At 53.0% G+C, this 14,371-nt stretch overlaps 4 protein-coding genes across 4 annotated transcripts; 3 read left to right on the top strand and 1 right to left on the bottom strand.

Moving 5' to 3' along the window:
* Positions 1-86: 86 nt before the first annotated feature.
* On the top strand, positions 87-3,817 carry BBA_03347 (clumping factor B; the record flags this gene model as incomplete). The annotated part of the gene is made up of 2 exons (XM_008598444.1): positions 87-352; positions 409-3,817. 2 exons carry the CDS (start codon positions 87-89, stop codon positions 3,815-3,817), a joined length of 3,675 nt encoding a protein of 1,224 aa, XP_008596666.1.
* A 2,070-nt stretch (positions 3,818-5,887) lies between these two features.
* On the top strand, positions 5,888-6,388 carry BBA_03346 (uncharacterized protein; the record flags this gene model as incomplete). The annotated part of the gene is made up of 1 exon (XM_008598443.1): positions 5,888-6,388. The coding sequence occupies one exon, from the start codon at positions 5,888-5,890 to the stop codon at positions 6,386-6,388; it is 501 nt and encodes a 166-aa protein (XP_008596665.1).
* Positions 6,389-7,424: 1,036 nt separating this feature from the next.
* On the bottom strand, positions 7,425-8,346 carry BBA_03345 (40S ribosomal protein S24; the record flags this gene model as incomplete). The annotated part of the gene is made up of 3 exons (XM_008598442.1): positions 7,425-7,504; positions 7,629-7,876; positions 8,264-8,346. 3 exons carry the CDS (start codon positions 8,344-8,346, stop codon positions 7,425-7,427), a joined length of 411 nt encoding a protein of 136 aa, XP_008596664.1.
* Positions 8,347-8,711: 365 nt separating this feature from the next.
* BBA_03344 (Nicotinamide N-methyltransferase, putative) lies at positions 8,712-9,842 on the top strand (the record flags this gene model as incomplete). The annotated part of the gene is made up of 2 exons (XM_008598441.1): positions 8,712-8,945; positions 9,045-9,842. 2 exons carry the CDS (start codon positions 8,712-8,714, stop codon positions 9,840-9,842), a joined length of 1,032 nt encoding a protein of 343 aa, XP_008596663.1.
* Positions 9,843-14,371: the final 4,529 nt, after the last annotated feature.

Genomic DNA, 14,371 nt, shown 5'->3' with positions numbered 1-14,371 from the left:
TTATCTCAACTTCCATACCCGCTATGGCATTCTTGAAACAAAATCTTACCTATTAGCATGGAATATTGATACCAGACGCGATTACCATGTCATTCGGCGATATTCGGCTGCGGCTGGTGATTCGCAGGCATACTGTACCAGACGTGAAGCTCGTTTGGCCATGCTCGCCGTCGGATGACTTGACCATCGCCAAACTGCTCGGCCAAGTCAACGAAGTCGTGCCCCTCGAAGGTGGCGAATGGGGCCTTGAGGATTATGTGGCCGAGCTGGGCGACGGTAGCAACGGTGCCAGCTTCGAGTGCCTACACTTCCAACTCGTATCGCGCATCCTAAAGGATGAAGACCAAGTTTTGTAAGCGTGGCGCGCGTGTCAGACAAAGGGGTGACCCAGCTAACGTCTTGAGCTAGAATTCGACCACTTTTGAGCGACGACCTTAAGAGGCGAAGACGAAGCGGACGGCATCAAATTTCCACTGGCGGCAAGCATCTGGTTGACGGGATCGCCTTTGGTAGGCCCTGGCTGCATCTGCCCGCAGATCGCCCGGCTCTCGAGCTTCCACCGCGCAAACGGGCACGCATTGCCTATGACGACGAAGATGACGAAGACGAGGACGAAGATGCCGAATCCGAATTCGAGGCTGATTGGGATTCCAACGACGAGCCGGACGCCGATGATGCAGAGCACGCCAGCGGCTCCTCCTTCGAGGAGGAGCAGGGCGGCGATGATCTGATGCAGGAGCTGGAGCTTCTGAAGCAGGATAGACGCGACATCTCAGAAGCATCGAGTGATAATGAGGATGTGGGGTTTGGCTTGCTGCCAACGCTAGACTCGTTGGCGGCCTTGCGCATGGCGTTTCCCAACATACCGTCATTCATCGTCCAGCAAGAGCTGCGCCGCCACAATCAAGATGTACGAGATACGTATAAGGCATTGTCACAGTCGTACGGTCCGACTCTCAGTTTCGACGAAATGATGGATTCTGTCCTGACGGCGTCGCGACCGTCCAATACACCTGTTGCAGCACGATTTAAGTCGTTGGGTGAAGAATCGCCGGCGAAGCCATCTTCAGGTCGACGCTTGATTGAGGTTGTGGAGAGCGAAGAAAACGAAGAAGAGGAGACAAATAACAAGAGTGGCAAGGTCGTTGGTCTGGGTATTCGTGACATTGATGTTGGATTGGACAGCGGAAGCGAGAGTGATGACGATACTAGTGATTCAGATTCTCATTCGGACTCGTCAGGTGGTGCCTCTTATACGCAAGATGCCGCTGTGGCCGAAGAGGATAGTGACGACGAAGAGGATAGCGACGACGAAACGGGAAGCTCAGGTTCCAACTCTGATACCGATTCAAGCTCTGATTCAGACTCGGGCAACGAAATTGCCACTGCCAAATCTCGAAATGCTACAGGCTCGAGAAACAAACTTGCTACTGCCAAATCTCGAAATGTTTTTGAGACTGTTGGTAGCAGCGAATCTGAATCTGACTCATCTGACAGCGATTCTAATAACTCGTCAGATGACTCCGACGCTGGACCAATGGAGATCCCTACATCAAGGGTACAAACAATCCCTAAAGCCGCAGCACCATCTACGTCATCGGTAGTTGTGCCTGCAGTCGACCCCGGATGCGGTCTAAGCAAAACGCAGAAGCGAAACGCAAGAAGAAAACGCAGCAAGCAAATGCGCGCTTCAGTCAGCGGTAGCCAGGCTATTGAGGATTCTAAGCCTGACGAAACCATGGCTGAGCTTGAGCTGCTCAAGGCATCTCTTCTCAGCTCGCTTGACAACGGGACTTGGCCTAAACCGTTGAAATCATCGGGCAGCGAGCCGTCTGATCAAGCGCCGGCGCCTGGGACAAACGGCGTCGAGGAATCACAAACGAATGGCGAATCTGCCGACCCTTCACCAAGAAGACCCAACTTGGACACCGGAGCTAGTCGGAGGCTACTTTTTGGCGCGCTTGGGCTAAAAACGCCCAAGAATAAAGCGGACGAGGAGAAAATTAAGCAGGGTTTAATGAAGGGCGTTAAGCCTCTGACCAACAAACGGCTGGTGGAAGAAGTGGAAGAGCCGGCGCAGTCAAATACTGTCACAGAAGATGACAGCTGGCGAGACAAGATTAACTACCGAGCTGTCGAATGCGGCCGCGATGGCATTGTTCTGAGCGAACCTCCATTCCCATTTGTGCAGCGCTGGGATCCACAACAGCAGTACAACTCGATGCGAAAGCGCAAACGCCAATCGCAGCATTACGACGGCTACGAAGATGATTCGCTAGTGTACGACGCACCTGCGGTGACGGCCTCGAATAAAAAGAAGAAGACACGACAGAGAAATCTAGAGGCCGAAGACGGGCTGGAACTAACGAACGGCCATGCCGACGATGCTGGAGCCGTGGCAGATTTGCCCCCACTCCCTTCTGATCTCACATCGCTGGTGGCCTTGGAACAGGATGCGGTGACTCCAGGTCAACTAATCACCTGGAAGCAGCTGTTTATGTCGAAAGCGACCAACTGGCAGCCTCAACTTGCCTCGTTTACAGGTGTTGTACTGCCGGGCTCTGATGGAAACAGTCTCAATGTGGTTTTGGCTAAACGTGACCGGGAGACAAATGACCACGTATACGACGAGCACACAGGGCAAAGAGTCTACGAAAAGTTTGAGGCTCCCGCTCTAGATGAGGAAGATTCTGAAGCAGACGACGGACATCGAACTGTCAGATGGTTTGAGATGACGGAGCCACGGTTGATTCCCGGATCAGCACCTGAAGGATTTTTTGAGATGACAAATGGGGCTGATGCGACAGAAGAGGTAAGCGCAGGCAAGAATTTGCATACTTCGACGGGACAGCCAGATACGCAGCAATCGCGTGCCGAAACCCACGCGAGCGCAGATGGTGCTGAATCGGCGTCGATCTACTCGGCGCAGCGCCAGCATCACTTCGAGCTGCCCCTAGCAGACGACGGAGTAGTGAGTGCAGCGAGCGACAGCCTTGATACGGGTCGGACGTTTGGTGCGCGGCAGCAAAGCCATGATCACGACGCGCCGGAGTCTCCCGGAGAGGGTCGCCAACAACGAGAGGCTGCTGCTGACACCGTGGCAACAGATTCCCTCTCCGGTCAGCCAAGTTTAGACAACAAAGCCGAGACGACAGCGGACGCTCAGGATACAGCTCAGCGACAAAAGGCGGCGGCGAAAGAAGGAAACAAGAGCAAGAAGAGAATGGCAGCGCCCATCGAGAATGGTGATGCTATCATGGCTGTGCCGTCGTCACTGGCTTCCGATGCCCCGGATGGCGGGGAGAGCGGCGACGTGGACGCGGATGTTGGCGAGTCGATGGCATCGCACGATGACGGGCTTATACCAGAGACGCTGATTGATGCCGCGGCGGTGCCCTTAACGGTTCGCGATCGGCTGAGCAGCAGCCCGTTTGACTCACTCGAGGAGCTTTTTGTCTCGGCGTCATCGTCGCGGCGGTCTTTGGATGCGACTGCCAGCTCGCTGCCGGTTATACCGACCAAGTGCGTCAACGACACCGAGTACGAAGAAGCCATGCGACGGCTCGATAATGACGAGCTGGATAGCGAGTCGCAAACTCTGTTTCCCAACGCGACGCAACCGAAGGTGGTGAAGATGCAAGCAGCAGGCGGTGCAGCGCCGGCCGTGCGAAGCAGTCCGCGCAGACAGGCCAAGACGAAGAAGAGCGGGTGGGTGCTGCCCGAGGGCAGCCAGGTGATTACGTTGGGCTCTAGTCCGGTGCAGCGACGGCCATCACCGGCGGCGGCGAGGCGACGCAGCCCGAGCTTGCAGCTGTAGTCGGAGGACGAGGGGAGCCAGAAGTAGCACGCGAAGCTTGGGAGCCGGTCCGGGGGAGCAGAAGCGGATTTTGTCGTATCGCATCGTATCATGTACAAGATTATACCCAGATGAAAAGTTGCTGTCTCAAAGTTGCAACTTCAAGATTTAGCATATGTATAGTAATTGTATGGTTTTTAGCGCATTTGCATCTTGGTACAGGTATATTGCGGTCATGGAGATTTATGATGCATGTGGTGGCAGTGGTGGTGAGGAAAAGTGCACGTTTCATTGAGGACCCCTAATTTTCTTCAGCGCAGCCGTAGGGTTCTGGGACATTTTTCTTGGCGGGCGAGCTAAGAATGAAAGAGGCATGGTGATCACTGGACGACTGGCTAGGGCTGATCAGGTTTGGTGGTGGAGGGTGGCTTTTGTCGGGGCTGACCGCCAGGTGGTTGGTGGTTGGTGGTTGTCACGCGACACTCTTCTCGGTGGTCTAGAATGTCTCGTCGAACCGTTAAGTGACTTGCTTCGTTGTTTTTGCAGGACCTAAAAAAGGTGAATCAGTGCTTATTCCTTTGGTTTTTTTTCATGTTTGGATGAGGTAGTTAGTCCCCTCATGCACTTTACACGCGGGCCATTTTGCGGTGCTGAAGGAAACGGGCGGAAAGGACGGGCCGGTTGGAGTCGGTGTCGTGCAGGGTGTGCAGGCATTTTCTTCTGGTTCTTTTCCGTTCTTTCCCCCCTCACTTTAAATCACTCTAGTTATACATACCTAGGTAGGCATGTGGGGGACACATTAAACCGGCCCTTCTGAGAAAGCACCCCGTTTCTAAACCGTCACTTTTTAAGATAAAGACTATTTAAATAAATAGAAGAAAAATATATTAAGTGTGAAAATGATAAAATATATAACCTATATTTTTAAAAGAATTATTTTATTTACTCTCGCGTGTATTTTTAATTAATAAGACGGTATCGAGAATCGACGAGGGCCGGTTTTTATTGTCCCCCCCTTGGTAGGTACTCTGTACGCTCGGCAAGTGGTTTCGCCAAGACCTCCATTGAATATGCAGTGCAGTGCATGCTGTACAATGCGGTGTGAGTGCAGCCGTCCCAGTTCAACAGGACCCCACGGGCACATGAGCAGAAAAGGGCGCTGTACTGTACGAATTACTATAGTTTTAGTTTTAGTCCCTAAACCACCGCCATTTGACTCGGCTATTTTCATCTCGTTAAGTCAACTCAAGGTACCTATTTAGCGGGGAGTGCTGGCTGGAGGTGGCTGGTGAATTGTGAGGGAGTAGGGCGTGCCACCCCGAGGCATTGGGTGGGATGTGCCTGTCTCACCATGAAAGGCTTGGCTTAAAGCCAAGCCCAATAAATATCATGACATGCCTGACTCTTGTTTGGATCTCGTAGCCGTTTTTCCTCGGACGCACCTTTCTGTGACGTTGTTCTCATTATTCTGGCCTTTTTTCCTGCTTTCTTTCTCTCTCTTTCGAACCACTCACGCCGCATGGTCAAAAGGATTTCCCTGACACGAAGCCAAGTTTTACATCATACCCCCAAAGAACCCTCGAGTCCCGACATCCCCGACACTGCCGATCGTTTTGGCTGAAGACGACCAGAGGCAACAGAGGTCCAGTTAAAGGTCCCCTACTCGGAAGGCTGTGGGGAATCCTGGTCAAATCAACCCATCCTTTGCGACACGGACAGGCGAAGAGCCGGCGAATCAATCAAGTTACCTACACCTGGACCGCAAGGGCCGGGGAGCTGGGGGTGGTGAACTATTAGGGTCTCGCTCGCCACTTGTAATAAAGCGCAAAGAGCCAGCTTTGTTTTCGCGCAGGATTCCGGCATTCGAAAGGCGATTCACAACTTTTGTTTGCCACTTGGTCAACGGCTCGAAGCTTTTGCTACTTCTTTCAACTACAAACTTCATCTTCCCTCTGCTGCTGTTTGCCGATAGGCATCATTGATGCTGCCCTTATAACATCAACCCCTCGCCAAATTCGCACACACACCGACATCCAGCCACCCCGCGGGGATAATCATACAGAGGCCATTGATACATGCTGCCATCTCACCATGTCAAGATCACCAACCTCATCACACGCTGCACCGTCAACACCCACCACCGCTTCGATTCTCACCTCGTTGCTCTTCCTCTGCATCCTCTCCTCCGTCTCCGCCGCCAACCCGCCGCCCGCACCCCTCCCAACCCTGCACAACGTCGTCGCTGCAGCTGCAGCAGCAGCACCACCACCACCTCGCCAGCACTACAACGCCAACCGTGACCCCCAGCAGCAGCAGCAGCAACCGTCCGGCCCGTACACGCCGCTCGTCACGCCTGCGCCCTCGGCTCTCCCCGACGACCGGGTCCTCGCCAACCAAGGATTCCGTCAGGAGACGTACTACACATGCATGACGGCGCCCAGCGGCCGCGAACACTGCGGCTGGCATACGCCTGTGCTCAAGCAGGCCAAGCAGGCCGGCGCCGTCGCGGCTCCCGGCCGGGCCACGGACGCCCGGGTCGTGGTTGTGGTCATCGCCGCTTTGGCGGGCCTCTTTGCCGTAGGCATGATGTGAAAAGAAAAAAGAGCCCCGAATAGACTGGCGTTCTTTCTTTTCCATTCTTTTCACATACTTTGTTTTTTTCAACTTCTTTCTGTTCTTTCTCTTTGGCAATAGCGGCGGGTATCTTGATTTACTTTCGTTCGCGGGCTCTGTTTGGCGAGAACAGCAGGATGGCCCCGCACCATGACGATGATGCTGATGACATTTACGATTATGATTACGATGTGTTTACCTTCTTCTTTGTTTAGGCTATATGTTCTTGTTGGACAGACAGACTTTTGGGCGTTTTGGCGGCGCACGTGTCGGGAACAGGACATGTACAGGAGATACCACAACATTCGTTATGAGATCGCATTTACAGCGACTGCTGAAGAAACACATTCATGTGATTTACATTATGCTACTACATCACTTGGATTCCACTTGACCATTACCTTGCTCAAATTCGACACGATTACAAGTGGCCCCGGTGTAACAGATATAGATATCAGTCTAAAACTGCTGCTGTATGTTCGTTGGTGCTGTGAGTTCTCTCTTGCTGCTCCTGCGTCGATTGCCCTGATATACGATGAAAGATGTCAAACATTAGATACGTCACGTACCGCATCACCCAAGAACCCATCATGTAATTTAATTTTTTTTTGGTAGAAACCCCCAAAACACCATTTTGATTCATGCTAGTGAATTGAGAAGTGGTAGAAAGACCGCTTCCAACTTTCTACTATATTTTTTTTCTCTTTTACTTCTTCATCATGCCCCTCTTTCTTTTTGTTATCCCCCATTCGTCACGACGTGGATGAGTCAAAAAAAGAACAAGGAAAACAGAAACCCAAGTGTTTTGCACCATGGTACTTGGCCAGATATTTCCACACAAAAGACTGAAAACAATGTACCAGCGCCAGCCCCCAACCGCAAGAGAGATCTTCTTTTCCCGTAGTGATTTCGTCGGGAAAAGAGAGAGAGGTGCTGTTCAGTCTGACGGAGCCGAACCGCATCATCGGTGGATACGTATTCCCTCTTGCATCCCGGTTTGTTACAGAGTATGCGCTTATTTCTCCTTCTTGGGCTTGGCACCCTTGACCTTCGCCGTACCGCGGAGCTTCTTTAGACGGTTCTTGCGCTGCTTGCCTGCGAGGTTGTCAGTATTTCCCAGTGTTTCGCCAACATCAAAGAGGTGTACATCTGATCAATGACGGGAATATTCCGGCATCAACCCAAAACACCACGAAAAAAAGCAAAGGATAGCACGTACGCTGCTGCTTGGCGGCACGCTCGGGCTTGGTAGCCTTGCCGACGCGGATAAGGCGGTAGCGGGGTTCGAACTTCAGCATGGCCTCGGGCGAGTCGTAGACGAGGGCGAAGCCGGTGGTCTTGCCACCACCATACTGGCTGCGGAGGCCAAAGACGGAGATCTGGTCCTTCTGGGCCTTGTACATGCCACCGAGCTTCTCGGCGAGCTCGTCCTTGGAGATGCCAGCACGACCGGGGTGGAGGATGTCACTGGCCAGAGGTTAGCAGCCGCGCACACATATACAAGAACGTGTGAACCAAATCGGCATTGCCATCCAGACGCGGCAAGAGAAGAATTTCAGTCGATCGACGAGGACGGATGATGGGCTGCGTTGTGTGACGTTTGTTCCGACGTTGGCCAAGCTACCGAATTGGATGCATGTCTTGCGCATCGAAATTCTGTCGATTGAAAAGTTGCAACGTCTAAGCGGCCACAAAAGTCGTTGCTGCGACCGTAGTTGTCGCTCAATTCGTCTCCTACACATCAATTTCGTCGTTGCCGTCGCCGTCTCGAGTAACCGAAAATTCTTCTCTTGGTCGCGCCGCGGCCGGGTATCCGAATCATTCGAGGCGGGTATAAGGGGGGGTCAAACTCACACGACCATCTGCTTACGGCCCAGCAGAGGGTTGCGGATGAACTTGCGAGTGCGAAGCGTCACGGGGCTGTCGTTGTCCGCCATGGTTGCTGTTGTCGATGGGGGTTGTGGTGGATGGGAAGGGAAGGGAAAGGCGTTGCAAATACAATGGCCGTGGATATCAGGGCTAGGCACCACGCACCGGAGGGGCCCCAATACGCACACACTCACTCCTCCTAACGAATTTTTTTGGGCCCGCTCTCTGTCGCTTAACTGGGTCCAACCCTAAGCAAGTGCGGTACAAGTCACGTGTACATGCCAAAAGGCTCGCCCCGGCCTTGGATTAGATAAGGTGGGGCACATCCCTGTCAAAAAAAGTTAGTCGGCACTCTAACTTACCTTGGACGATCTGTTTGTCGACTATCTTTTGCGGCCAAAGACTTGACACGACCTCGATTCATGTAGTCATCATGGCGCCCTGGCAGGCTTCTGTGGATAGATTCTGTCATCAGTATCTGCAATTAGAAGCAGAGCCGGACCTGCCACCGGCCGAGTATCTCAAGCTACATGACGTGCAAGAAGCGATTTACAAAGGCGCGTTCTCCGACAGTGTGCTCTATGCGCCGCCGCCGCGCTATCAGCTACGCCTGCTCAAAGCCCTGGTAGCAGCCATTGAGAGGAGCATAGATGACTGGGAGCAGCATGTAAGTTGCTTCTATAACAGCAGCAACACGTCGCCGGCTGCCCAACAACCTTCCCGTAGACATCAAGCATCGTCTGATACTCGTTCTCCACCTTCGTAGGCGCTTTCTGAAGACCTCATGACGGCCCTGGCGCTGCTCCTCGCCACGCGACTGCCGTCCGAAGTCGACTCGGCGCAGCAGAAATGCTACGTAACCTACGCGCTGTCTCTTTTACCGCCGTCTGCCTCGGCCGCGTCGCCGCCGCCAGCCATCACGTTGCTCGAGAACCGCTCCCTCATCTCGGCGGGCGGCACCACGGGCCTGCGGACGTGGGAGGCCGCGCTGCATCTGGGCCAGTACCTCTGCACGCGTCCGGCTCTCGTGCGCGACCGTCGCGTGCTCGAGCTCGGCGCCGGCACCGGCTACCTGTCGATCTTGTGCGCGCGCCATCTGCAGGCCGCGCATGTCATCGCGTCCGACGGCTCCGATGACGTCCTGCACAATCTCACAGAGAGTCTGTTCCTGAATGGCCTGCAGGGTGCCAGCGCCTCGAGACGGATCGCTCCCATGGATCTCAAATGGGGCCACGCGCTCGTCGGTACCGAGGAGGCGCAGTGGAACGGCGGTCGCGACGTGGACGTGGTGCTCGGCGCCGACATCACCTACGACAGGAGCGTGATCCCCGCGCTGGTCGCGACACTGCTGGAGCTGTTTGCACTATATCCGAGTGTGGAGGTTTACCTTGCGGCGACGCAGCGCAACCACGCGACGTTTTCGGTGTTTCTGGAGGCGTGCCAGGAGAATCAGCTGGCGGTGCAGGACCTACGATACGGCGTCACCCCGCGCGGGAAGCAGACGGGGCCGTTCTACAGTGATGCGGTGGAAATTCGGGCGTGCAAGATAAGCAGAGTATTATGATGCGAATGGGACTGCGGGGATTGGGCCAAGAATGATGCTGGCGCGGGAAAAGTGATTGGTGTGCAAAACCGAGCCAAGAGAGCTTGCCTAGTTGGCAACAAGGACTTGTCATGCGTGACATCTATACAGTTCCAAAAAGAGGTGTTTGGTAAACGATAGGCGACTCTTCTCTTGCATCACGAGGACAAGTGTCACACAGTAGCACGTTGACCGTTGTACAACATGAGGTTCAAGTATTGGGGTGTTTATTACCCTAGACATTTGACAATCAAAGTCGAGCCGCGACTGCGCCTAATGAGGCTTCTAGCCCGAGATGGTGTGAGTTATTAATGTGCCCGAGCTTACCTGATTAATGCCTGATGCAGATACGCTCGGCCGTCGGTTCAGCTCTGACGCTGGTAGTGTTGCTGAGCTGGACATCGAAGGATGCAGGAAAGTGCCACACGGGCGTTGGTGAATACAAAAGCCCGAAATAGCAACATGAATTGTCGAGAATGTTCTTTAGCACGCGTACTATTGCTGCGTGTAATCAGCTACAATGCTGGCTCCACGAGTCTGGGCGCGGCGATATTCGTATTGAAGGTGCGCCGGTTGGACGGGAGGAATTTCTGCAAGGACAGGGGCTTTCTCAACGTTTACATGATTGCGATGAAAAACAGGCTGGGTGTTATGACGCTACGTTGTGGCGTACATGAAGTTGGTACTACAGTTCAACATGAGAAACTGTTTACATCACACTGACACACTTACCACGAGTTGGCGTTTATGGCACTTTGTGCAAAGCAATTTGAGCCCACCACCATGCCGTGCATACTTCAGCGATAGCCGTTAGACAGGGGACAGCTGGAAAGCCAAAGTGTGTTTTACGTTGATCGTGGCGAAACGGCCAAGTTGCAAGCTTGTTTGCGCTGTGCCACAGTCCTGACACGCGTATGATGACCTGTGAATGCCGTCACGCGCAGGCGCCTTGAGCACGTTGCAGCATCATTCTTCGTTCTTTCTCGTTGCCATAAAGTATCAATTGTTGCCCCATCAAAGAAGGATCATAAGAGATTGAAAAGAGACTTTTCAAAGTAAAAAAAAACCAACAATGGTACGGCAGAATGGTGATGCACTGATGGTCAGGGACCTCGACCGTATGCATGGCGTCATGGACTGCGTAGTGGCAACGGCGTCCCTTGGTATGGCCCTGGTTGACTGGCTGCGCGTCCTTGGTCAACCCGGAGCTATTGTCCCTAGATAATGATGCTCCAGTTCTTTCCCGGATCATGGGACCCTGCAGAAGCAGAGTCTGGTAATTAGTGATGTGAGTAAGATTTTCTGCCATGCTTTTCCTCGACCCGGTGTGCCGGGCAATTCAACAAGTTGGCGAGATCGAGATTGCGAGGCTTGATTCGAGCTTGATGCCCTGCTTGCATGCGACGGGTCGGCAAGAGTGACATCAAGCGCCGTCATGAGACAGTCAGTGAGGAGAGACGCATTGACGAATCGGCTGACCTTTGCGGGTGTCAAACCTCTGAGACTAGAGAAAGAGAGGTTGTTCCACCTAACGCGCGAAGGAGGTGGTGAGCACTGAGGTTGAGGCCAAGTGTGGAGACAGCGCTTTGTCTCTAACGTTAGAAGAAAGCGTTGCTCAGAGAGCGGTTTGGGGTTTGGGGCCTTGGGGGGTGGCTTTGGAGCCGCGTCTACGGGGAATTACCTTTTAACAAATGTCCACTATGAACGCAAAGACCATTAGTTTCGGGCCCCAAGCTTGCAAGGTGTTTGCCTGACAGGCACAGATGTCCATCCGTAATCCCATTCAAGATGGCAAAACGAGGGGATTGCCGGTTGCGCTGAGTCTGCGGGGATCTCGAGTTCTGCATCATGCAGGCTGAGTGGGAAGGGATAAAAAAGGGCCCGCGAAGCCGAAGCAAATGCGTTGCTTTTATTGATCAAGAACATCCAATTGTGGCCATGTGAGCAATGCCGGACGACGCCTCTAGCCTGCATGCACGCCGGCTGCATATTAGACACGTTGACGCGGCATGCGGCTGGGTAATGGGAGGAGAAGGCGGTCAAGCGGTGAATGCACGACACCACGTGTGTGGTCTTTGGTGATGCGGCGCGGCAGCGGCGACGATGATCAGTCGTTGAGGCTACCAGTACGAAGGATGCCACTTGGCTGACATGGTGTAACTAAGATGAGGGCAGAGAAGAGGCCATGATCGTCATATCGGCGATGCCAGTCTATGGAGGTGATTTCCTTGAGGGCGTTGAAGTAGGCGTGCCGAAAGTTTTCTTCCTGTGAAGAGTAATGAACTGATATCTTTGCCACCATCGTATTGTCGACTCTTCCAAGTGTGGACCTTTTCGTGATGCATTGTCACAGGCTTTCTGATTCTCTACATGTCTTGGCTACCTAGAATTGACAGCTGGAGCGGCTTTTAGCTCACCACATACTGCCTTTTGGGCTGGAGTGTGACTCAACATGAAGGCGAAGCAGGAACCAAGGCGATTTGCAATTGCCGTTTATAATAATTACTGATATCCCGCCAAGTTGAGCTCGGGCCCGAGGTCAGGTACCAACGCAGCAATTCGGCGGTGTTTACTAGTACCGAGCGAGATGTGCTTCATGCAGTTCTCCAAATCTCACTCCCCGTGTCGGCGACGGATTGGATAAATAGACACTTCCCCTCACATTATGGTGTTTGTTGCATGCATGTAGCCGGCTCGCTCGTCTGTCCTTTTACCCCAATTTTGGCCCAACATTGCCCCCGTCGTTTTTGCTTCTGCGAACATTGGTAGGTAGCTTCGGCTAGCAAGGTGGAGGCAGAAGAGCCGGATTAGTTAGCTTCACTTATAAGTGCGAAGAGGTAGTATTGATTACTTTTTGGCGCTGCACTCTGTCTTGGATGGAACCCCAAAAGGTTCGAGACCGTCTCGACCGTTCGCCGGGCGCCGAACCCTTGTAAGAGGTGTGGTGGTGCTAAGCCGGGTCAGGGCGGGCGATGGTGGAATGCGGTACTATCAGTACATAATTATCAAGACCTGCCTGCCTATATCTACCTGCTCTTTAGCGGCGCGTCCACCAATAAATTTAGTAACTGCCTACCTTATAATCAGGGATGGATTGCATCGCAAGCCGGTCTGGGGCTAGTAAGGTCGCTGTGGCATCGAAATTGGTCCATTTCGCGGGAGCGACGGGAGCCGTTCCCTAACATTGAATTAATTGATTGCTCGAGGTATGCGCGTTGCGTTTGCATCGGGCCCTTATCCTGCGCATTGCTCCTTTTTCGAAAGCTTGATTGGGAGACAGAAAGCTGACAAGGTTGAGGCGTGCAGTTGTCACGCCACAGCAAGGTGTGGTGGTGTGTGTGCATGCTTCTTGACTTCTTGTCTGTCCCGTTTGCTTGGTAACTTCTTCCCCAATCGATCGCGATGAAAAGTGGTGGTAGCTTTTGTTTGTGCCGACTTTGAGCAGCCAAGTTCTTGCAGCGGTTGACGAGTGGTGGCTGATGAGTGGCTACCGAGCTACCTACTCAGTACTGCGGCCCAGTGGGGCAACAGACAAGGTATTACAGTGGACTTGCGCGCTAACGACCTGGCTCTCACAGGCGCTGTTGTGTTCCTTGAGGTGCCTGCCTGGGGATCAGTGCTGGAACTTGTCCAATTAGAGAGCAATGGAGAACTCGGCTCCGTACCAGAACCAGGTTTGATGGACCTTGTGGTCCTCTTCGTACTCCAATTGCTGTGATGTTGCAGAAAATTGCCAGCAAATCTGTACGCGCTCACGCAATCCATGATGAAAGCACATGCTTCTCCCTTGTGCCGTCTACAACAAACCACTGCCAGCGCCTCAGACCGACAAAGTACGTACTTGCCCATGGATGGCGACGGCTACCTATTATCATTCCCAGCAATGTCCATGTAACCCTTTAATTCAAGCAAAAAAAAACGTGAACAAACCCATCTTCGTGCCATGTGCCTCGTCATGGCCATGTCATTCACATTCAGCACTGCAGATACGCTCTTGACGCTGAAAGAATCTCTCACCAACCGCCTGCATGCCCACTCACACCGACGCACATTTGGTGTCTTGATGGCCATCGACCCCCTCCAAAAGTCTCCTGCACTACTTCGTAGGCTGCACCTGCACGCTAGTTAGACTTTTCTTTTCTTTGTCGTCTTTTTGATAATTCTCAGGCCAGTGATTGTTAGTGGCAGAGGGAGGGAGGTGTGTGCTTTTTACCGGCGCCTCAGCTAACTAGCATGCAATTAGTTCCCACCCCCTTCTGGCCAGTGGCCACACCCTCTTGACCCTCTTGTTATACTTAATATTATTAGAAAAGCAGCGTCTGCCCTCGCTGATAAGCTCCATGTTTAGAAAACGAGAGGAAGAAAAATCTCTCGCCACGTTGCTAATTGCAGTGTCTCTCTCTTGCAAATTCAACTTCTCATACCGACTCTTGTCGTACAAACGCCGATCGTGCTTTAATCACAAACGTCACCATTACCAACTTTCCCCAGCGGAAAAACGCCAACTGCCT

This window comes from Beauveria bassiana (assembly GCF_000280675.1).
Source record: "Beauveria bassiana ARSEF 2860 unplaced genomic scaffold BBA_S00007, whole genome shotgun sequence".
Taxonomy (NCBI): domain Eukaryota; kingdom Fungi; phylum Ascomycota; class Sordariomycetes; order Hypocreales; family Cordycipitaceae; genus Beauveria; species Beauveria bassiana.
The sequence above is the reverse complement of the archived record's forward strand: the minus strand, read 5'-3'. Positions and strand labels throughout refer to the sequence as shown.